General features: G+C 39.5%; 2 protein-coding genes across 8 annotated transcripts in view; one reads left to right on the top strand and one right to left on the bottom strand.

Annotated features, from left to right (window-relative positions):
• Positions 1-17757, bottom strand: part of LOC109491644 — a 45772-nt gene extending 28015 nt beyond the window's left edge. The window contains exons 1-2 of the mRNA XM_045037319.1: positions 17693-17757; positions 6581-6885 (exon numbers count right to left, since the gene is read on the bottom strand). Coding sequence (XP_044893254.1) covers positions 6581-6885; positions 17693-17757 — 370 coding nt within the window. The remainder of the gene's footprint in view (positions 1-6580; positions 6886-17692) is intronic.
• The window catches only part of SLC9C1 (solute carrier family 9 member C1), a 103323-nt gene continuing 84340 nt past the window's right edge, over positions 6180-25162 (top strand). For 3 of the 7 annotated variants that reach the window (XM_045036945.1, XM_045036944.1, XM_019839709.3), the window contains exons 1-2: positions 9205-9728; positions 24429-24675. In XM_045036945.1, the coding sequence (XP_044892880.1) occupies positions 24525-24675 (151 nt within the window). In that variant the 5' untranslated portion in view covers positions 9205-9728; positions 24429-24524. Of the gene's footprint in view, positions 6303-9204; positions 9729-24428; positions 24676-25162 lie in introns of those variants that run through there. The other 4 variants (XM_011285957.4, XM_045036943.1, XM_045036946.1 and 1 more) reach the window with 4 other exon arrangements.

Raw genomic sequence — 25162 nt, 5'->3', positions numbered from 1 at the left:
TTGATTTCTCTTTCATTTGTGGAGAATATTTTCCCCTGGAGATAGCTATAGGAGTCATAAGTTCATTATTTTTTAGCACTTGAAAATGATATGCAACTTCTTTCTGGCCTCCAAGGTTTATAATAAAAATTCTGCTATTATTTGACTAGTCTCCCCTCCCCCCCCAAGTAATACATCACTTCTCTACAACAGCTTTCAAGACTTTTTTCTTCATCTTTAGCTTTCTGAAGTTTAACTTGTGTCTTGGCATGGATTTATTTGGATTTATCCTGTTTGGAGTTAACTCTTCTTCTTGATCCTGTAGGTCTGTCTTTTTCCAATTTGGGAAACTTTCAATCATTATTTCTTTGAATATTTTTTCTGTACCACCCTCTTTATCCTCTCCTTATGGAATTCTAAAGACCCAAATGTTAGTTAGATCTTTTGTTTTAGTCTGACATGTTCCTGAAGGTGTGTTCATTTTTTTTTCAGTGAATTTTTTCTGTGTTTTTCAGAATTGGTCATTTCTATTGTTCTCTCCTCAAGTTCAATGACTCTTTCCCTTGTCTTCTCCATTCTGCTAGAGCCCATTTGTTGCTTTTTAATTTTTTTCATTTGCTATATCTTATTTTTGAAATTCCCATTTAATTTTTCTTTATATCACCTTTTTGTTTTTCTGCAACTTTTTATTTCTTTGCCCAGAGTTCATATTTTTTTCATTAGTCTTAATTGTACTTATAACCACTCACTGAAGTATTTTTATAATGGTTATGTTAAATTCTATACGGGTAATACTAAAATTTGTGTCATGTTGGATTTGGCAACTGTTTATTGTCTAAGTTTGAATCCATCTTGAGTCTTGGAGCACAGTGGATTTTTTAAAAAATATAATTTATTGTCAAATTGGTTTCCATACAACACCCAGCGCTCATCCCAACAGGTCCCCTCCTCATTGCCCATCATCTACTTTCCCCTCTTCCCCACCCCCATCAACCCTCAGTTTGTTCTCAGTATCCAAGAGTCTTTTATAGTTTGCCTCCCTTCCTCTCCGTAACTTTTTTTCCCCTTCCCCTCCCCATGGTCTTCTGTTAAGTTTCTCAGGATCCACATATGAGTGAAAACAGATGGTATCTTTCTCTGACTGACTTATTTCACTTAGCATAATACCCTCCACGTTGCTGCAAATGGCCAGATTTCATTCTTTCTTGTTGCCAAGTAGTATTCCATTGTGTACATAAACGACATCTTCTTTATCCATTTGTCAGTTGATAGACATTTAAGCTCTTTCCATAATTTGGCTATTGTTAAGAGTGCTGCTACAAACATTGGGGTACATGTGCCCCTGTGCATCAGCACTCCTGTATCCCTTGGGTAAATTCCTAGCAGTGCTATTGCTGGGTCATAGGGTAGTTCTATTTTTAATTTTTTGAGGCACCTTCACACTGTTTTCCAGGGCAGCTGCACCAGTTTGCATTCCCACCAACAGTGCAAGAGCGTTCTTGTTTCTCCACATCCTCGCCAGCATCTATAGTCTCCTGATTTGTTCATTTTAACCACTCTGACCAGCATGAGGTGGTTGCTCAGTGTGGTTTTGATTTGTCACAATGGATACTTTTTAACTGACAACTGAACATTGTGAATATTATAAGACTGGACCATATTTAAATCCCATGTTTTAGCAGGCCTTCGCTAACACTGCTCTAGCAAAAGTGAGGATACTATCTTGTTACTGGCAGGGTAGAATGGAAGCTCAAGTTCTATACTCAGTCTTCATTAACACAGAGCTAGGGAAAATTGTCTCTTTATTGCTAAGAAGTAGTAATGGCACCCTTCTTCTTGATGTTCCTCCACTTATACCATGAGAAGTAACCTTTTTATAGCTGAATGGTGATGAATGTCCAAACTTTCTATTTGTCCTCCTCTGACATCACCCCAGTAAGGAGGACAAGGGGTACCTGATTTGACTGGTTGGGAGTGGAAGTCCAGGCTCCAATATGGTCTCCATGGAGTCATGGGGGCCCAAGGCACCTCTTTACTGCAAGGTGGGTATACAATTCCTAGCTCCCACTAGACCTTTTCTGATGCTACCCTCTTCTGTAGGGATGGGAGTGGGGGCAGATTTCTGGCACCATGTGAGGTCTGGCATGGGTCAGGTCTAGGCTTTCCACTCAGCTCTTGCTGGTGTGTGTATTTGTTTGTGTGTGAGGGAGGGGATGGCTCAAGTTTCCCTGTGGAGTTTGGCTGGAGTAAAGCAGTTATTGGTAAACATTTTCTGTCTTGTTAGATTATCTGTTCCTGGCCACATGGCTAGAAAGAACAGGCTTTTTTTTTTTTTTTTTTTTTTGAAGTCTTTAAAAATCTGTACTTACTGGCATTTCCATTTTTCCAGCTTCTGTAGTACCCAGTCTGAGATAAAATGAGGCAAAAAGAAAACCCAAGGAACTCATCTCAGTGCAGCTATTCAAATCTCAAGGTCCCTATCTGGCCTTCCTTCCCTTCATCTTTAAGATTCTTTCTCATGTTTGTTTTATATATAATGCCCAGGGCTTTTAGCTGTACTTACTGGGAGGGATAGGAAAAAGTACACAGACTCTATCTTTGGGATATGGAAGTCCCACATAATTCACCTTTTAACAATAGGCAAGAGACTTAAACAGGCACTTCATAAACAAGAACATTCAAGTGGTCAAAAAACACATGAAAAGATAAGTGCTCAACGTTGTCATTCATCAGTTAAATGGAAATGAAATATACAAATACAATAATACCAAACATCCAAAAGAATAACATTTTTTTTAGAAGATTGTCAATCCCAAGTGTTGGCGTTGGCAAGACTGGTGAGAGTTTAGGGGCTTGGGTGGTTCAGTTGGTTGAGCGTCTTGACTTCAGCTTGGGTCATGATGTCACAGTTTGGTTCGTAAATTCAAGCCCAGCATCAGGCTCATTTCTGTCAGTGCAGAGCCCACTTCAGATCCTCTGTGCCCCCATCCATCCCTCTCCTGCTCAGTCTCTCTCTCTCTCTCTCTCTCTCACTCTTTAAATAAATAAATAAATAAATAAATAAATAAATAATTAAAAAAAAAAAGAGTGGTGAGAGTTTAAATTGGCACCATCATCTTGGCAGTTATCTGCCACAGTTGTATCTTGCATGCCCTTTGACTTGGGTGTATATACTTAGGAGTTAATATATATTAGATACATACACCCAAGGTGTATATACCTAGGTATATACACCCAAGAGAAATAAATTAATATGACCACCAAAAGACATACGCAAAAATGTGATAGAAGCCTTATTTGTGGCAGCCAAAACTCAAAACAATTCAAATGGTATCAATTCTAAAAAGATAAGTAAATTATAGTACTCTTCATAAGATTAGATACCATGCAGCAATAAAACAGAAAGAAGAAAACTATGTCATGGATGAATCTCACAAAATAATAATGAATGGAGGCAATCAGGGGCAAAAGAATACATATTATGTTTATAGAAAATGTAAGAATAGGCAAAATATTAAAGGGTAATACAAATCCAATAAAGGTAATTCGGGAAAGGGATACTGGCTGGGAAGAAGTACAGGAAATATTCTAGGTTGTTGAAAATACTCTGCATCTTTCTATGGGCTGTAGTTTCACGGGTTGATATATATGTGAAAATTAAAAGTTGTGAAACGAATATATGTTCATGTGTGTGTATGTGTACCTGCTAAAACTTAACCAAAAAAATATTTTAAAGATTTTCTTCCATTTCACTTTTTAATACATTCTAATGGCCATCCATTGAACATCCGTGGAATCCAGAATCATTGATCTCTTGAGATTTCTTTTTTTAACTACATTCCTCAGCTTCCTGGTCTATCCTTATCCCCATTGTATTTACTATTTAGCTTCCTCAAGAAAAAGACAATCTTCTACCTGTCTATCAAGACCAATGATATTATTCCACTGCCCACTACAGTAAACTATGGAGAGTGTCCCAAACACATCATAGTATTTCACAAAAGTCCATGTATATGTAACCTTAGTTTATCTATCAAAATCTGCTAAGACATTACCTTGTTTGTGCCAACCTCTAATTCTAAACAACAAAACAAAACAAAAAAAGTTCATTATTTCCTTGCATGAATAATTGCTGGTCTGCAAACTGGGGAGCTTCCAGAGTGAACTCTGAAACGGGCCCCTGTATTTGGAGAGCAAGGAGAGATTGAAAATAGAGGCAGCCAGTCCAGATTCGTAGGCAGCAGGTTTAATAAGCAGACAACTTACTTACAAGGCTTTCTTAGGCAGTTGCAAGATACATAGATCTCTGTACCCACCTGCCAGAGTCCTAAAAGTTTACACAGAGGGCTCACCTGGGTTCTGTCACACCTACTTGTTCAGGTAGTCTTAACACACATTACTCTCTTCAGGCTGCATCCTTACAAATGGCTCCTACTGTGGGAACAGCGGGCAGAATGTATATTCCAAGGACAGGGGAGGGAGTGAGGAGCCTGGGTCCAGCTTAAGGGTTAACCAGTGGCCATATCCTCTCAATGACCTCCTTCAACAATGATTAACATAACTGCTTTTATGTTATACATACTGACAGGAGAAAAAGAACAAAGGTTGGGCTTTGCTGCAGCTCCAGGTCTCCAGGCAGGAGTCCCGAGCCTGAGGCATACAGATTACAATACTCCTACAGGTCTCTCAAGGACTTCTTTAAAGCTACAGCTTTGCTCTTGTTAGTGTTACTTCCCTCTAAGAACCATAAACACTGCCCCCCCCCCCCAAGATATATATTAGCAATCAACTTTCAAACATATGACCCAGTAATACACATTTGATGAGTCTCATGACTAATGTTTTACTAGACAACAATAAAAGCAACCTTATCTTAACTATAGCTAGCCCTCCAAGCTCCTGGAGACCTTGCTTTTAACGTGCACAAATTCCTTAGAGACTTGTGCCATCTCTAACCCCCACTAACTAGAAAAGTACATAATCAGTCACTCCTCCAACCTCAGTGCAGCTCTTTCTGCCTACGGGTCCTGTCCCCAGGCTATCATAAAAGCAGCTTTTGCACCAAAAAGTGTCAAGAATTCTTTCTTGACCACTCATTAGTGGCCCCACATCACATTCTACACTATTGACAACTGTCTAGATCACTTATCTCTGTATTCTTGAAGGCACCCATGTATATACAAATAATGCAGATAAGGTGATTTTATTTTGCCAGAGACCCACATTTCTTCACTAAACTCATCCATTCAACCAGTTCCTGCCTGTCTTAATAAGGCTCAAATTCTGTCTCCTTTGGAGAACCTTCACTGACTATCTCAGTCAAAAGCGATCATGACTTTGCTTCTACTGAATGATTATAGTACACAGCCTAGGCCACTCTTGTGGCATTTACTAATGCACCAAAATAACTCTGAAGGGACATGTGTTAAACAAACACAAGTCATCAAGAATTAGAAGTAAACAGGTTTTAATACTGTCAAGGAAGAAGAATTCTCTCTGCCCTCCAAGGCCCTTCTAGCTGGAAAAAAATCAAATTGACATGAGACAGATTAAGGAGAAAATCAAACCTAATTTCATATGCATAAGGAATCCATGCAGACATAGACATTCAAAGACAGGCAAAATGAGATATCCTGTCATCTTGAACTAAGGAGAGGGGGGTAGTGGGACTTCACAGTGTAGGAATGCCGGCACCTGGGTAGTTTAGTCGGTTAAGTACGCCTGACTTTGGCCCAGGTCATGATCTCAGGGCTTGTGAGTTCAAGCCCCTCGCCCCCCCCCCCCCCACCCCCATCGGTCTCTATGCTGACAGCTCAGAGCCTGGAGCCTGCTTCAGATTCTGTATCTCCCTCTTTAATCCAGCAATCTGCCTCCTCTTACTTCAAAATCTCTACCACCCTATTTTATCCAAGAAACCCACTTCTTCCAGAATTCTAGGAAAGCAGTGTCCATCGGCTCTTTGCCAGAAATCCATTGTTCCAAAACATTACATTAATATAGCAATAAAATCCTTGGGGTTCCTTTTCACCTTTATTTATCTATTTATTATTATTTTAAAATAAACTTGGCCTTAAAACTTCAAAGTTTGCCTTGGTGGTGCAGGGGAAAGGGTGCCGAGGAGCATCAGCTAGTGCGGGTCATCAGCCAATCAGGTCAGGAGCTACGACCTTGAAGCCAATGGGTGCAGACCAGGGGCGGGGCTTGGAACAAGTTAACTGCCATCGAGGTTGCGGTTGATTTTGGCTGTTCTGGAGTGAACGGAATATAGCTTGTCTCCACTTCTCATTTATCCCTCTGGGATACTCTTCCTGAGGCTCAGCACGGTGAGCTTCCCCTAATTTCCCTTTCAGGAAGCTGCCCTTTCCCTCTGGCGTTTCCCGCCTCAGCCTTACCTTAGGGGAGGAGCCAATGCTCCCACGGTATTCCAGCTACCGGTTTCAGCCAGCCATTCCCTCCTCAAGTTTCCACCTTTCCCGTTTTCCCACGGCAGCGAAATCAAGGCCAACAAGCTTCTCAGTTGGAATGGTTGCCCCTTGGCCCCTGCCCATATCATCCTCCATTGCCCATCACTCCTCCCGTATCATCCCTCCAGACTATTTACCTGGCTTGTGCTCGTTCCCTTTGCCTTGCTGGGGCACTGAGCGGAAAGCACCCTGATGCCATCCGCGGTAGCTCTCCTCGGGTGCGTGGAGCTGAGCTGAGAGGGAGGAAGGACTCCCTGGGAGTGGGGAGGCATTAGGAGGGCGACAGAACACCCCCCCCCCCCAGAGTCCGTGAGTAAGAGGGCTGCTGTGTGGTGTGGCAGGACAGTTTACTGGAGCCAACCCCAGCGGTGCATCGCCTCGTCGTGAACCATGGGGCCGGAGCTTGGCAGGTGTGAAGATAACTGGGATGCCACAGCGCCCTCTTCAGGATGCTCTTGTCAGCCAAGTCCTGGAAAGGGCGACTAAGAAGGAAGAAAGACTTCCCATGTTGGGGGGGGGGGGGGGGAGGGGGGTGGAGTCTGACTTACACTTTTCCATGACAAAGGGAATCTCTTAAGGCTGACTGTTGAGGACAAAGCTACAGGCCAGTTTTGAGAGAGCCTTCGTTAATGACCTCCACACACAAAGGTTTTTGTCGAATCCGTTGAAAAATTAATGTAGGAGACCTAGCTGGTAATTTCAAGACAAACCAGTATTTCTTCCGTGATGAGACACGGACTCATAAACTTCTCCAAAGCTGTCAAAAGTCGGTTTCATTAAGCTGAAGAAGAGTTTTAATTACATGCAAAATCTGTCTAGTCTCACTGCTACTTCTTTACCGGTGTCTTTTAAAATATTAAAAACTACAGGCATATTAACATTCACATGTTAACATAAAATGAGATCTCCCCTTCGGTGAGAGGTTTGTTAGGAAAATTTGGAGTATAGGTTGAAAAAGCCCAACTGAGTATTCGCCACATATTTACAGCCAGATAGTGAAATTATGTTGAACTCGATCCCTGAATTTCAAGGATAATTAAGATTTGGAGTAATTTTATTCTTTCCTGAAAGGAATTGATTAAGGTTAAATGTGTAAGCGCTTACTAAAGTTTTCAAATAAACAATTTTAAAAATGAGAAAAATGCTTATGGGAACATGTATCCCTACTTTTAGTTTGAAAAATAGACTTCTTAACTGTTTTAAATTCTGCAAGCATGTAAGAATGTTTATGTTGCGAAAAATACTTTTCCTTTTTTGGTGAAGTTTGTTTGCTCCAAGATGTTTGGTTCTGGAGTAACAGTGGGCAAGTTAGTGGGTGACATTGATAACATTTCCTAAACAGTTTGATATTAACTAAGAGCAAATATGATCCATCTATCACAGTGTTGTTCCCTAATGGCACGGACTTCTCCTAGGACAGTGCTTCTGAATAATGGCCACTCGTCAGAATCACTGGAAAGATTTTAAAGTTGCTAATACCTAGGCAAGACCTCATACCGATTAGATTAACCTCTGGGGGTACCACCCATGCATCTGTATTTTTTTTTTTTTAGAGAATTTATTCTTAAGTAATCTCTACACCCAATGTGGGACTCAAATTTATAACCCTGAGATCGAAAGTCTCATGCCTTACCAACTGAGCCAGCCGGGGACCCCTGCATCTGTATTTATAAAACTCTCTAAGTGATTCCAATGTGGAGCCAAGGTTAAGAATCTTTGTCTTAGAGGAACGGCTAACCTTGCTCTGCTCTAGCACTTATATGGTTATCAATATCCCCTGGTCTAAACTTCAGCTCTTGACATGTTAGTGTAATGTTAGGGAATTTAGAAATTCTTTGAAGAAAAGCAAAAAATAGACAAACAAAAAAGAAGTCCCTGACATCAGGGAACTAGTCTGATTTCAAAGCTAAGTGTCACTCAGTGTTACTACAAGCTGGCCTGTTGCTTTTACCCAGTCCATATTATTTGCCTGTTGGACACAAACAATCTCACAGAACATTAACATGATATGAGGTCATTCAAAACCATAATAAAGTGAAACAAAAAGTCACTGGGCAACCCATAGAATACCAAACATCCCCTCCCTTGGCTAAAATGAGTGCTGCTTCTTTACTTGTGACAGCTTTATCCTCATTCTATTCTGCCCTCCCCATAGAGATTTGTTAAGATACCCAGTCACGGAATTATCCTTGCTTTCTGACCCAATCAACCCCAAATCTATATAACACCCAATCCATAGTAAACTCTCACTTGCCTCCAGAATTACTCAACCACAGCCTAGATCCACAGTAATTTTAACATCCTTTTTTTGAAACACCCCACATTTCCCCAAGCTGAATGTTATCCCAATTTGTCAATAATGAACCCAATTTGTCAATCCCACATGTGTTTCTGGTGGTCTTTGCCTGAAGGGCATTGATATTCTTTCTCACAAAACCCGACTCAAGAATATTAAAAAGAGAAGAGAGAGGAGACCTAGATGGTGGGATAGCATGGAAATTCTCTGCTTTTTTCATCCCTGAAATTCAGCTAGATCAGCACCAAGCCATTTTTCACACCTAGAAAATTGATCTGAGGACTAACACAACAATCTGCATAACTTGAGTCACAGAACTTGGCTGGTACGTGGTGCAGAGAGGTGAACTGTAGGAGAGAGAAGCCATGGAGGGTATGGAGTTGTTTTTTTTTTTTTTTTTTTTTTTTTTTTGCAGAGAGAAGACAGATACAGCGGGGAGAATACAGGAAAAGCACTATCCCAAAAGCATCTGCAGAGAAAGACAAAGGGTGGAAACACCTACAAGAAACTGAACAAGAAAGGGAGAAAGGAGAAGGGAGAGGGTTTCAATACCATTAGGACTCTAGAAACAGGGGAGCACAGAGTCAGAAACTCTGTAGTTCAATATGTAGTGGTGCTGTGATGGGAAAGGTGAATCCCCAAAAGCAGACAGCAAGGTCCAAGGGGTCCAAGAGCCACACAGGGAGAGAGAGTTCCCCTGCCAGGAGGACATTTGGTAGAAGCCATGCAGCCTCCCCACAGGCAAAGAAGATCCCAGCAGAACCTGGATTACAGCCACATTTGCAGTGTTGGAACAAGGACCCTAGAGTGCAGTGAAGCCTGGCACCAGATGTGTGTTATGATTTACCATAGTCCTAGAACTGTTACTGCCACACAATCATGAAAATTTTTTCTGGGGCAGGCTGGAACCCGGCCACAGTCTCTGAGTCTCTGCAGCAGTGAAGTCGCATGAGCATTTGGGGGGCAGGCCAGCATCCAGCCATTGCTCGGTGAGACCCTCCCCTGGAGGTCAGAGTGGGTTCAAGCCACCAGGCTGTCATATGTGAGATATAACATAAAGTGAGATAAAATTTGGGAGGGAGGTGCCACTTGGCAGGCTGATGTCTTGGTCATGAACAGTGTAGAAGCAGGGACTGGACAGAAGCTGGGGACAAAGGAGGGATGCTTGATTGCTGGTTGGCAAAAGCACAGAGTTCTGATGCTGCAGACTGGGAAGCTGGGTGATGCCATTTTCACCTGTCCTGCACATACACATATACATGTACACATGCCATACTGATCCACCCCAATAAGCTAAGCAGCACCACCTAGTGAAGAATGGAGCTGTTACACCAAGCCCCATCCAACTGAGCCAACCCAGCCCCAGAGGATGACCACAAGTCTCTCCCCCTGGTTAGTGTATGGATTATAAAGTGCTTCATAGTTTGACTTCCGGGGGAAACTGGATGTAATTTCATCTGGAACTCATTCTGTTCGCTGGTCCAACTATTCTTTTTTTTTTTCTTATTTTTGGATACAGAAACATAATGGCAATAAGTTCATATCTTTCAGTACTCTGTCTAAATATCAATGGACTAAATTCTCCAATCAAAAGACACAGAGTAACAGAATGGATAAGAAAACCAGATCCATCTATATGCTATTTACAGGAGACCCATTTTAGACTGAAAGACACCTTCAGATTGAAAGTTAGGGGATGGAGAACCATCTGTCATGTTAATGGTTGCCAAAAGAAAGCCTGAGTAGCCATACTATATCAGACAATCTATATTTTAAAATAAGGACTATAACAAGAGAGGATGAAGGGCATTATAGCATAATTAAGGAACCTATCCACAAAGATCTAACAATTTTAAACACTTATGCCCCCAACATGGAGAACCCAAGTATATAAATCAATAATCACAAACATAAACTCATTAATAATAATATCATAATAGTAGGTGATTTCAACACCCCACTTATATCAATGGACAGACAATCTAAACAGAAAATCAACAAGGAAACAATGGCTTTGAATGACTCACTGGACCAGATGGAATTAACAGATATATTCAGAACATTTCATCCTAAAGCAGCAGAGTATACATTCTTCTCCAGTGCACATGGAATTTTCTCTAGAATAGCTCACATACTGGGTCACAAATCAGCCCTCAACAAGTACAAAAAAATCAAGATCATGCCATGCATATTTTCATACCACAACACTATGAAATTCTAAATCAATCATAAGGAAAAAAATTGGAAAGACAACAAATACTTGGAAACTAAAGAACATCCTACTAAAGAATCAATGGGTTAACCAAGAAGTTAAAGAGGAAATTAAGAAGTACGTGGAAGCCAATGAAAATGATAACACCACAGCGCAAAAACTCTGGGATCCAGAAAAGGGAGTCATAAGAGGGAAGTATATAGCAATCCAAGCCTTCCTACAGAAGGAAGAGAGGTCTCAGATACACAACCTAATCTTAAACCTTACAGGCTGAAAAAGAAAGGGAAATAAAGTGCAAAACCAACAGAAGACAGGAAATAATAAAGATTAGAGCAGAAATCAATGCTATTGAAATGAAAAAAACAGTAAAACAGATCAATGAAACTAAGAGCTGGTTCTCTGAAAGAATTAATAAAATTGATAACCCCCAGCCAGTTTGATCAAAAAGAAAAAGGAAAAGGACCCAAATAATTAGAATCAAGAATGAAAAAGCAGAGATCACAGTCAACCCTGAAGAAATACAAACAATAATAAGAGAATATTATGAGCAATTATATGCCAATAAAAAGGGCAATCTGGATGAAATGGACAAATTCCTAGAAACATATAAACTACCAAAACTGAAACAGAAAATTTGAACAGGCCCATAACCAGTAAAGAAATTGGATCAGTAATCAAAAGTCTCCCAAGAAACAAAAGTCTAGGGCCAGATGACTTTCCAGGGGAATTCTATGAAACACTTAAAGAAGACTTAACACCTATTCTTTTGAAGCTGTTCCAAAAAATAGAAGTGGAAGGAAAACATCTAAACTCATTCTACAAAGTTAGCATTACCTTGATTCCAAAACCAGACAAAGACCCCACTAAAAAGGAGAACTACAGACCAGTTTTCCTGATAAACATGGATGCAAAAATTCTCAAAAAGAATGGAACCAGAAAAGACCTCAAATAGCCAAAGCCATCCTGAAACAGAAAACCAAAGCTAGAGGCATCACAATCCCGGACTTCAAGCTATATTACAAAGCTGTAATCATGAAGACAGTACCGGCTGTCTTGGGACTGGCACAAGTACCAAGCACAAAACAGTACTGGCACAAAAACAGACACTCAGACCAATGGAACAGAATAGAGAACCCAGAAATGGACCCACAAACATATGGCCAACCAATCTTTGACAAAGCAGGAAAGAATATCCAATGGAATAAAGACAGTCTCTTCAGTAAGTGGTTCTGGGAAAACTGGACATGCAGAAGAATGAACTTGGACCACTTTCTTACACCATACACAAAAATAAATTGAAAATGGATGAAAGACCTACATGTGAGTCAGAAAGCCATCAAAATCCTAGAGGAGAAAGCAGGGAAAAACCTCTTCGACCTTGGCCACAGCAACTTCTTACTCAACACGTCTCCAAAGGCGAGGGAAATAAAAGCAAAAATTAACTATTGGGACCTCATCAAGATAAAAGGCTTCTGCACAGTGAAGGAAACAGTCAGCCAAACTAAAGGCAACCATCAGAATGGGAGAAGATATTTGCAAATGACATATCAGATAAAGGGTTAGTATCCAAAATCTATAAAGACCTTATCAAACTCAACACTCAAAAAACAAATAATCCAGAGAAGCAATGGGCAAAAGACATGAATAGACACTTTTCCAAAGAAGATATCCAGATGGCTAACAGATTCGTGAAAAAATGCTCAACATCACTCATCATCAGGGAAATACAAATCAAAACCATGAGAAACCACCTCACCCAAGTCAGAATGGCTAACATTAACAACTCAGGCAAAAACAGATGTTGGTGAGGATGCAGAGAAAGGGGAAGAGTCTTGCACTGCTGGTGAGAATGCAAACTAGTGCAGCTACTCTGGAAAACAGTATGGAGATTCCTCAAAAGGTTAAAAGTAGAACTACCCTATGACCCAGCAATTATACTACTAGGTATTTATCCAAAGGATACCAAAATGCTGATTCAAAGAGACACATACACCAATGTTTATAGCAGCACTATCAACAATAGCCAAATTACAGACAGAGCCCAAATGTCCATCGACAGATGGATAGATAAAGAAGATGTGGTATATACACAATGGAGTGCCACTTGGCAATCAAAAAGAATAAATCTTGCCATTTGCAACAACATGGATGGAACTGGAGGCTGTTATTCTAAGCAAAATTAGTCAGAGAAAGACAAATATCATATGACTTCACTCATGTAAAATTTAAGATACAAAACAAATGGACATAAAAGAAGAGAAACAAAAATAATATAAAAAAAGGAAGGGAACAAAACATAAGAGACTTTTAAATAGAGAACAAACTGAGGGTTGCTGGAGAGGTTCCGGGTGGGGGGATGGCTAAATGGGCAAGGGGCATTAAGGAAGATACTTGTTGGGATGAACACTGTGTGTTATACGTAGGGGATGAATCACTGGATTCTGCACCTGAAATCATTATTGCACTATATGCTAACTTGACGTAAATATATATATATATATATATATATATATATATATAGTATGCACACACTTTGATAATAAAAAAATGAAAAGGAAAAAGAACTTTAAATGAAAGAATATTAAAAAGAAACTGGCTTTGAGAAAAAAAGTTGAGAAATGTTGCCTTGGAATTGGGTGAATCACAGTGGTTGCTAACCTTCACCACACATTAAAATGGAAGAACCCAGGCTGCAATTTAGACTGACTTAAATAGAAATCTCTGAGGAGAGTATCCAAGCCCCGGTATCATTATAACTCTGCAGGTGATGTCACATAAGAATAATAAATACGGAGAGTAGTTACACAGACTAGGGACCTATACGGATTGGAAAACTGAGGCCAACAGCGTTGGAGTAAGCTGCCGCGTCTTTCACCCTGCCAGCTGCAGCCCATCAGGTCTTTGCTTGCGGGCAGTCTGACTACAGCCAGCACTTTTACATTGGTGCTAATACGATATAACCTTTGAGAATGATGTTTACAAGGCTCTTTGATGCTAGTGATACAATACCAAGTGGAAAACAGCATAATAAATAAGAATGAACCCAACTGTGTAAATAAAACATGCAAGAATCACTGGATCGCATGACTGTGGTTGATTTTTTGCTGATTTCTGAAATGTTTGTTTCCATATTTATTTCAAAAGCATTCATGATAAGCATGTATTCATTTATTTAGTTCCCCCCCAATATTGTTTTTAGAATCATAAAAGGGATATAATAAAAATCAGAAAAGGGCGTATAATAAACATAACATAAAAATAAGAAAAGGGCAATTCTATTACAAGATAGAATTGGAAGAATTCCCTGCATGAACTTTAAGATGCCCACCTAAAACTTTCCTTAGCATGGGAAGCAGATGAGATTAGCAGACCTGTAGCTATTATCTATTTCTTCAAAACAACACACATTTCAAGACACATCATGGCCCTTATGGGTCCTCTTCCATGAAGTAACAATGAGATAGAACATGTAACAACTTCCCTGTTTTAAATCCTTTTGGTTTCAACATTTTTCTTATGTACTTGTTGCTATATAAATATATAAAAGCAAGAGAAACCTGGCTTATCACTCCCAAATGAGATAAAAGAAGGCTATAATGGAATATTATATGGTCTATTAATTTCTGTCTTGCTAGAACAACAAAAGAGATCAGAATATTCTATTTTTAAAAGTTATTTTTTTAATGTTTATTTATTTTTGAGACTGAGGGAGACAGATTGTGAGTGGGGGAGGGGCAGAGAGAGAGGGAGACACAGAATCTGAAGCAAGCTCCAGGCTCTGAGCTGTCAGCACAGAGCCCGATGCGAGGCTCTAGCCCAGGAACCGTGAGATAATGACCTGAGCCGAAGTTGGACTCTTAACCGACTGAGCTACCCAGGCGCCCCTAAAAGTTATTTATTTAAACTCAAGTTAGTTAACATACAGTGTAGTGGAGACTCTGGATCTAGAGTTCTTTCTTGTTTAGCAAGAAAGCGGGACACAGGAATAAAATGCGAGAGATTGCTAATGTCGGGAAGAAGACAAGAGCCCCGGTTAAAGGTCCTTGCTCCGTTTTTATTAGGATCAGAAGGCTTACAAACATGGTGATGGACATACACAAAAAGACAATGAATCTGTGAACGTTAACTCATGGATGTGAGGAAAAGGGGGGTTTGAAGATATTCGGTGTTAGGGGTTTGGGTCAATATAAAACAAAATCCTGGTGCAGGGCAGATGGTTGTTAACAGATGTGAGGTGCCATGTCTGTTTATCTTAGCCAGACTAGGGGATAAGACAGATAGAGCATGTGACCTCAAGGTCAACAAGGCACCTTTCTTTTGTTAATTAGCTCCTCTCTGGGCAACTTCACCCTGCAGCGGCCTATAGCCCTACTTTTTTACCTGCTTATGTAATCTGGTCCTTCCTTCCGGTGAAAGCAGCTTTCTGCTATAATACTAAATTGGGGGCCGATTTCCACCCTGAATACCTAATCTTGTTTACCTCATATACCTTTGTTCTATATTGGGTATATTGGGGGCTTTGCCCCACCCTTTCTATACCTATTTACCTAATCTTGTTTACCCAGACTTGGGTGTGAGCATCCTGTGGCTTTGTAATTCTTTATGCCTTGTTCACCCATCAGTGTAGGCCCAGGGAATTCCTAAACTTATTCCCCACAGTGTAGTACTGGGTTCAAGAGTAGAATCCAGTGATACATCCTTTATATATAACACACAGTGCTCATCCCAACACGTGCCCTCAATGCCCATCTCCCAGTTAGCTCATCCCCCTGCCAACGTCCCATCTAGCAAACCTCAGCTTCTCGGTATTTAAGAGTCTCTTATGGTTTGCCTCCCTCTCTGTTTTTATCTTAGTTTTCCTTCCCTTCCCCCATGTTCATCTCATTTGTTTCTTAAATTCCACATATGAGTGAAGTCATATATTTGTCTTTCTCTGACTGATTTCACTTAGCATAACACCCTCTGGTTCCATCCACATAGTTGCAAATGGCAAGATTTCATTCCCTTTGATTGCCAAGTAATATTCCATTGCACATATATACCACATCTTCTTTATCCATTCATCCATCGATGGACATTTGGGCTCTTTCCATACTTTGGCTATGGTTGATAGTGCTGCTATAAACATGGGGGTGCATGTGTCTTTTCGAAATAGCATACCTGTATCCCTTGGATAAATACCTAGTAGTGCAATTGCTGGGTTGTAGAGTAGCTCTATTTTTAACTTTTTGAGGAAACTTCATACTGTTTTCCAGAGTGGCTGCACCAGTTTGCATTCCCACCAACAGTGCAAAAGTGTTCCCCTTTCTCCACATCCTTGCCAACATCTTTGTTTCCTGTGTTGTTAATTTTATCCATTCAGACTGGTGTGAGGTGGTATCTTGTGGTTTTGATTTGTATTTCCCTGATGATGAGTGATGTTGAACATGTTTTCATCTGTATGTTAGCCATTTGGATGTCTTCTTTTGAAAAATGTCTATTCATGTCTTCTACACATTTCACTTGATTTTTATTTTTGGGTGTTGAGCTTGATAAGTTCTTTATAGATTTTGGGTACTAACCCTTTATCTGATATGTCATTTGCAAATATCTTCTCCCATTCTGCTGGTTGCCTTTTAGTTTTGCTGACTGTTTCCTTCACTGTGCAGAAGCTTTTTATCTTGATGAGGTCCCAATAGTTTATTTTTGCTTTTATTTCCTTTGCCTCCAGAGTCATGTCTAGTAAAAAGTTGCTGCAGCTAAGGTCAAAGAGGTTGCTGCCTGTTTTCTTCTATAGGATTTTGATTGTGTTTTGTCTCACATTTAGGTCTTTCATCTATTTTGAATTTATTTTTGTGTATGGTGTATGAAAGTGGTCCCAGTTCATTCTTCTACATGTCACTGTCCAGTTTTCCCAATGCAATTTGCTAAAGAGACTATCTTTTTTCCATTGGATACTGTATCCTGCTTTGTCAAAGATTAGTTGGCTATATAATTGTGGGTCTATCTCTGCATTCTCAGTTCTGTTGCATTGATCTGAGTGTCTGTTTTTGTGCCAGTATCATACTGTCTTGATGATTACAGCTTTGTAAAAGAGCTTGAAGTCTGGAATTGTGATGCCTCTAGCTTTGGTTTTCTTTTTCAAGATTGCTTTGCCTATTTGGGGTCTTTCCTGCTTCCATACAAATTTTAGAATTGTTTGCTCTAGCTCTGTAAAGAATGCTGGTGTTATTTTGATAGGAATTGTATTGAATATGTAGATTGCTTTGGATAGTATCGATATTTTAACAATATTTTTTCTTCCAATCCATGAGCATGGAATGTTTTTCCATTTGTGTGTGTGTCCTCTTCAATTTCTTTCATGCATGTTCTATAGTTTTCAGTGTACAGATATTTTACCTCTTTGGTTAGGTTTATTCCTTGATATCTTACAGTTTTTGGTGTAATTGTAAATGAGATTGATTCCTTGATTTCTCTTTCTGATTCTTCATTGTTGGTGTATAGAAATGCAATTGGTTTCTGTACATTGATTTTATATCCTGTGATTTTTGCCAAATTCACATATCAGTTGTAGCCATTTTTTGATGGAATCTTTTGGGTTTTCCAAGTATACTATCATGTCATCTGTGAAGAGTGAAAGTTTGACTTCTCCATTGCTAATTTGGATGTTTTATTTCTTTTTGTCTGATCACTGAGGCTAGGACTTCTAGTACTATGTTGAACAACAGTGGTGAGAGTGAACATCCCTGTCGTGCTCCTGACCTTAGTAGGAAAGCTCTCAGGTTTTCCTTATTGACGATGAGATTAGCTGTGGGTATTTCATACATGGCCTTTATGATGTTGAGGTATGTTCCTTCTATCCCTACTTTCTTTAAGGTTTTTATAAAGAAAGGATGCTGTATTTTGTCAAATGCTCCTTTCTTTTATTAATGTGGTGTATCATGTTCATTGGTTTGTATATACTGAACAAGCCCTGCAGCCCAGGAATAAATCCCACTTGATCATGGTGAATAATTATTTTAGTGTACTATTGAATTCGATTTGCTAGTATCTTGTTGAGAATTTTTGCATCCAGGTTCATCAGGGATATTGACCTGTAATTCTTCTTTTTAGTGGGGTCTCTGTCTGGTTTTGAAATCTAGGTATTGCTGGCTTCATAAAACGTGTTTGGAAGCTTTCCTTACATTTCTACCTTTTGGAACAGTTTGAGAAGAATAGGTATTAATTCTTCTTTAAGTGTCTGGTAGAATTCCCCCATGGAAACCATCTGGCCCAGGGCTCTTATTTGTTGGGAGATTTTTTGATAACTGATTCAATTTCTTTGTTGGTTATGGGTCTGTTCAAATTTTCTATTTCTTCCTGTTTCAGTTTCGGTAGTGTGTGAGTTTCTAGGAATTTGTCCATTTCTTGCAGATTATCCAGTTTGTTGGCATATAATTTTTCATAGTACAGTAAAACCTTGGATTGAAAGTAACTTGTTCTGTGAGTGTTCCACAAGATGAGCAAATATTTATAATAAATTTTAACTTGTTAAAAAAGCAATGTCTTGCAATCTAAATAGTATGTGATGCTGAACATCACATGATAACAGCTGAACCAATGTTTCTTTTCTCTCTTTCTCTGTGGGATTGTGGATCGTCTCCTATGCTCAGAAGCTTGGTATCAGGCCGTGGTGTTTGGCAGCAGTCAGTGTTTTCTCAGAATATTGGAAGGTGCCCACAACTGGCACTGGTGTATTTTTTGTTACTTCAAAGCACCTATGGACAGTCCTTTGCTTTTCCATACAAGTTAAGCTTAGGAATGCTTTGCCTCATTTTAGGTCAGGTTGCCCGCAGTATACCTTTTTGTCTGCTGCCTTATTGCCAACTACATTAAATACAGTATATAACAAGAATTTGTTAATACTGTACTGTAGTCAACGTTTGTGCGAGCATATACAATGGCCCCCATGCAGAAAAATGTTGACAAGAAAGGCAGTAAGAAGGAGATGATTACAGTGGAAGTTAAGGAGGGAATTGTTGAGAAGTATGAATGAAGTATGCAAGTGGCCATAATTGCAAGATTTTATAAGAAGTCTACGTCTGCATCTTGCCTACAGAGGAGAAGGAGAAAAAGGCAGAGGAATCCCCTCACTTCAAATGAGATTAGGAAGATGTATAAAATATGGGAGACAGTGCAAAATTTTGGAGAAAAGCATCACCCAGATAAGGCTGTAGCAGTGTGAGCAATGAATCTGTTTAACAACAATGCAGTATCACATTTCCACGAAATTGTTAAAAGAAGGCAAAAACAAGTGTTATTGGATAGGTTTCTTGTTAAAGTTGCACAAAAAGAAAAAGATTCCATTGAGCCAATAGATAGCAGTGATTCCTTTAGTGATAGTGAAAGTCGTTCTATACACCATCCCTCCTCTCTCTTGTCTCTCACACCAGCCACGAAGGTTTTCAAAGGTAAGTGCAGGTTAATTTATTTGTCTTTCTATTTTTATTTTTTTATTATTTTGTATTACAGTATTTTAACCATTTTTATATGAATATTTTTGGATTGTGGAATGAAATCTGAGTTTCCATAATTTATTATGGGGAAATTCGCTTTGATATACAAGTGCTTTGGATTACAAACATGTTTCCAGAATGCATTCTGCTCGCAAACCAAGGTTTTACAATATTCTGTTATAATTGTATTTCTGTGGTGTTGGTTGTGATTTCTCCTCTTTCATTCGTGATTTTATCTATTTGAGTCCTCTCTCTCTCTCTCTCTCTCTCTTTTTTTTTTTTTTTTTTTTTTTGAGAAGTCTGGCTAGGAGGTTATCAATTTTGTTTATTCTTTCAAGAAACAGTTTATAGTTTCATTGATCTGTTCTACTGTTTTTTTTAATTATTATTCTATATCGTTTATTTCTGCTCTAATTTTTATTATTTCCCTTCTGCTGGTTTTGGGCTTTATTTGCTGTTCATTTTCTAGCTCCTTTAGGTATAAGATTAGGTTGTGTATTTGGGACCTTTCTATCTTTCTTGCTCTTGAGATAGGCCTGAATTGCAATGTATTTTCCTCTCAGGACTGCTTTTTCTGCCTCCCAAAGGGTTCAGACTGTCGTGTTTTCATTTTCATTTGCTTCCATGTATTTTTAAATTTCTTCTACAGTTTCCTGGTTAACCTATTCATTCTTTAGTAGGATGTTCTTTAATCTCCATGTATTGGAGGGTTTTCCACATTTTTTCTCCTGGTTCATTTCAAGTTTCATAGCATTGTGATCTGAAAATATACATGGTATGATCGTGATTTTTTTGTACTTGTTTGGGGATGATCTGTGAACCGGTATGTGATCTATTCTGGAGAATGTTCCATGTGTACTCGAGAAGAATGTGTATTCCACTGCTTTAGGATGAAATGTTCTGAATAGATATGTTAAGTCCATCTGGTCCAGTGTGTCATTCAAAGCCATTGTTTCCTTGTTGACTTTCTGCTTACATGATCTTTCCATTGCTGTAAGTGGAGCATTTAAATCTCCTACCAGAGGCACCTGGTGGCCCAGTCAGTTGTGTCCAATTCGTGGTTTCAGCTCAGGTCATGATCTCACAGTTTATGACTTTGAGCCCGGTGTTGGGCTCCGAGCTGACAGTGCAGAGCCTGCTTGAGATTCTCTCTGTCTCCCTCTCTCCCTGCCCCTGCTTGTGCTCTCTCTCTCTCAAAATAAATCAATAAACTTTTTTAAAAAGTAAAATAAAGTCTCTTACTATTATGGTATTATCACTGAGTTTCTTTATGTTTGTTATTAATTAATTGATTCATATATTTGGGTTCTTCAAGTTAGGGCCATAAATATTTACAATTGTTAGATCTTTTTAATGGATAGGCTCTCTAATTATGACATAATGCCCTTCCTCATCTCTTATTAAAGTCTTTCTTTTAAAATCTAGTTTGTCTGATATGCATATGGCTACTCCAGCTTTCTTTTGACCTCCAAGAGCATGATAGTTTGCCCTCCATCCCCTCATTTTCAACCTACAGTTGTCTTTAGGTCTAAAATGAGTCTCTTGTAGACAGAACATAAATAGATCTTGTTTTTTTTATCCACTCTGATACCCTATGTCTTTTGATTGGAGCATTTAATTCATTTACATTCAGAGTGGGAACAATATGAATTTATTGCCATTGTGTTACCTGTAGAGTTGATGTTTCTGGTGATGTTGTCTGATTCTTTGTAGTTTTTGTTGCCTTGGTCTTTGTTTTTTGGGTTTTTTTTTTCCTTTACACTCAGAGTCTCCCAGAAAATTTCTTATTTTAGTGGCTTAGTGGTTATGAACTCCTCCAGTTTTTGTTTGTCTGGGAAACTCTTTATTTCTCCTTCTATTCTGAATGACTGCATTGCTAGCTAAAGAATTTTTGGCTGCACATTTTTCCCATTCAACACATTGAAAATTTCCTGCAACTCCTCTCTGGTCTGCCAAGTTTCAGTGGACAGGTTTGCTGCTAACCTTATGTGTCTACTCTTGAAAGGTTAAGAACCTTTTGTCCCTAGCAGCTTTCAGAATTCTCTTTATCTTTGTATTTTGCAAGTTTCACTGTAATATGTTATGGTATTGAGCTGTTTTTGTTGGTTTTGGGGAGAGTTCTCTGTGCTTCTTGGACTTGTATGTCTGTTTCCTTCCCCAGATTAGGGAAGTTCTCAGCTATAATTGGTTCAAATAAACCTTCTGCTCCTTTTTCTTGTTCTTCTTCTTCTGGGACTCCTATGATACAGATATTGTTTTATTTCATGGAATCACTTAGTTCTCTGATATAATAATTTCCTTTCCCTCTTTTTTTTCAGCTTAATATTTTCCATAATTTTATCTCCTCTTTTACCTATTCTCTCCTCTGCTTTTTCAATCCTTGTTGCCCCGTATCCAGGTTGTTTTGCATCTCAGTAATAGTATTTTTTATTTCATCTTGATGAGTTTGTAAGTCTTTGATCTCTGCAATAAGTGTTTCTCTGGTGTCTTCTATGCTTTTTTCAAGTCCAGCTAGTAGTCTTATGAATGTTGTTCTAAATTATTTTAAGATAAATTGCTTATATCTGTTTTGATCAAGTCCCTGTCTGTGATTTCTTCTTGACCTTTCTTTCTTTTTTATTTTTACTTTTTGCAGAGAGAGACAGAGACAGAGAGAGAGAGTGAACACTAGTGGGGGAGGAGCAGAGAGAGAGGGAGACAGATAATCCCAAGCAGGCTCTATGCTGTCATCAGGGTAGATCCCAATGCAGGGCTCCAAGTCATAAACCATGAGATCATGACCTGAGCCAAAGTCAAGAGTCAGACACCCAACTGGCTGAGTCACACAGGCACCCCACTTCTTGACCTTTCTTTTGGGGAGAATTCTTCTGTCTTATCATTTTGGCTAAGTTTCTGTCTTTTCCATGTTTTAAAAGCTCATTGTGTCCTACACCTGAGAATACTGCTATATTAAAAAGGGCTTATACGCTGTCCAAGGCCTGACACTTCAGGAAGTGTTTCTGGTGTATGCTGTGGGCATTGTGCTATTGTGTTTTGGCTGTTTTTTCCCTCTTGTCAGTCCTCTGCAGAACTCCTCCTTGCTTGAAATGGTTGTGTGTTTGGACCTTTAATTAGGTGTGCTTTGATTTGTTTGTTGAAGTAACCCTGGAAAAAGTGGAGGGGAGGGGAACCTGATCCAAAAAAAAAAAAAAAAAGAGTAAAGAAAAGGAAACAAAAACCAAACAGAGAATAAAAAGACTATAAGGCTGTTTCCAAAGAAAAACAAAGGAGGGAAAAAATAAGAAAATAAAAAAAATAAGGAAAAAGAAAAGAAAAGAAAAAAGCCTGATCCAAAAAAAGAGAAAAGGAAATGAAACAAAACAAAACAAACAGAAAGGAACTATGAGCCTGATTCCAAAAGAAAAAAGAAGAAGAAAGAAACAAAAAAAGCCTGTAGGTGTTATTTTGATGCCCTGGATTTCCAGTGCACTTGGTGCATTGGGGATGTTGGCTGTGCTGGTCTTCTGGAGGAGAGGTCCACTGCTTTGGCTTAGAGTCAGTCTTGCCCCAGTAAATAAGCAGTTGCCAGGAACGTAGGGTAGGGTTTGGTGTCAGCGGTCCTGCCTCCACTGGACACTGCTGTTGCTCTCTGAAGTCCCATTGTGTTGGTGTTGGGGGAGGAATGGTGCCACCCCAATCTCTCAGCCCCAGACCAGGAAGCTCACACACCCACCATTCAGGCAGCTCTCACAGAATAATGAGGACAGTCAACTCGCCCTGCACCACAGCTCTCCTGAGTTTTATCTTTGGTGCGTGGCTGGGATTCAAAACCCAAGTTCCTAAAGGACCTGGTACCACATGGATCTGCTCCTCTCCTCCAGAGTAGAGCCTCTCCACACTTAGTGAAGTCCTCTGTCCCTGAGAAACAGTCCCACACCTGCAGTGTATGGCATCTATGGTGTAACACCACTAAAAGCAGAAAAGGCTATATTCCCTCTGGGTGCACCTCTGTCCCCCAGCAATGAAAGGCCTTTGGCTGGCACCTGTAGGGCCTTTTGTCCTTAGGTGGCAATAAATCCTCTTCCAAAAGTATTCCCAGTGTGCTCCATAGATCACTGCACCACAGTATGCACCCCGAGGCCAGCTCCCTCCTCCCCAGGAGTGAGAGCCACAGCTCCAGTCTGGAGAAAGTTGCACAACTCCAAAATCTTAGAGTTTGAGCTCCAAACATTGTTTGAAAAAAAAAAAAAAAAACAAACTGGGACAGTCAGTACTTCTCACTCCCCCAGTCCATGGTCCAGAGAGGTTTTCATTCTGTATGAACTCAGTGCAGCACTTTCTTAACCCCTCTCTCTTTCTCTCCCTTTTGTCTTTCCATAGAAAGGGTTTCATCCCCTCCCAGGCACCATCGTTTTTCTCTCCCCCAATTCACTTTCATGCACCTCACACCTGCCAAGCTGTCTCCCTCTCAACTGAAGACATCCTTCTGTCACTCTGAAGATCTATTTCCTTGGTTTTCAAAGTGATCTGATCTCAATACAGCTGTGTTTGAGAAAAAAAGGAAAGCCTGGGGTCCCCCCTACTTCTCTGCCATCTTAAGTTCTCCAGAGATCAGAATATTCTGACCCCATCCCACTTCCCACTTTGGAATAGCTGCCAGGACATGCTTCCAGAGGCTCAGATAAGTTGAGGGTAAACCCCTCAGTTGTCCATCCTCAGAACTAAGTAACCTGCACCATTTGGTAGTCCCATTGACTGATTAGATGAAAACCGCTTTTAGTCAGTTGGGTAGATTCAGGGTGAATAACAGCTGAATAGTGCTTTGCATTTGGAGTGAACATAGGATGACACTGGCTAGTCTCTATCACTTGGAGTTGTACCTTTTCTATCATCTTTAAAATGAAAGCATCATAGAAAGGGAAAGCTTTCTTAAATTTGGTGAACCCTAAGATATCACTAGAAATAATTAAGGAGAAATCTGAGCTTCTTTCTTCTTCTTCTTCTTCCTCTTTTTTTTTCCTAAGAAAAACCAAGAAGACCAATTGTACAATCCTATGATCCTGTGAAGGCTTTGCCAAGTCATAAGAGCTGAAATCAGATGGTTTGTGAGAAACAACAAAATGGATTTGAATTCCAGTGTGTCTAATATCACTTTTCTTACCAAAACGGTTTCCAGCACATGGGTGGGTTTTCTCGGAATTACATTTATGACTAGTTCTGAAGATCTCCCTGAAATAATTCTAATACTGTCTTTGATCTGCACAGTTGGAGGTAGGTGTAACTATTTCTTTGAGTTTGTTCTATGGATATATCTTGTAAATGTCGCCATATAGAATTGAGGACAGTAGCAGTAATAGAATATTAGAATTTTGTTCCTAAATTTATACTTTTAACCCAAGATTACCAACCAAATGAATCCAATGATAATCTGTCCCTGAGAAGAGACATGCAGAGTCTGATTCATTGTCTTCATCCTCTTTGGGTTCAAAGTATTCATGTCTTTTTACTTGGTAGGTCATGGTTAGATTTAAATGATTGAAAGAATTAAAGCAGATAATCAAAAACTCAAGGGTTGGTGTATTTTTCTTGTTATCTGCTTTATCATAAACTATTCACATATTAAAGCTAGTCATGTACTGCTTTGTTCACTTGAACAAAGAATTTTTGGGTCTTCTGAATGTGTCAGTTACTTTTTAAGCACTTGGTAGGGTGTCCCATAGGTTTTGTTCAAATGATAAATTATGTCTAGCCTTTATGA

The sequence above is a fragment of the Felis catus genome, chromosome C2 (assembly GCF_018350175.1).
Source record: "Felis catus isolate Fca126 chromosome C2, F.catus_Fca126_mat1.0, whole genome shotgun sequence".
NCBI lineage: Eukaryota > Metazoa > Chordata > Mammalia > Carnivora > Felidae > Felis > Felis catus.
This window is presented reverse-complemented; position numbering and strand designations above follow the sequence as displayed.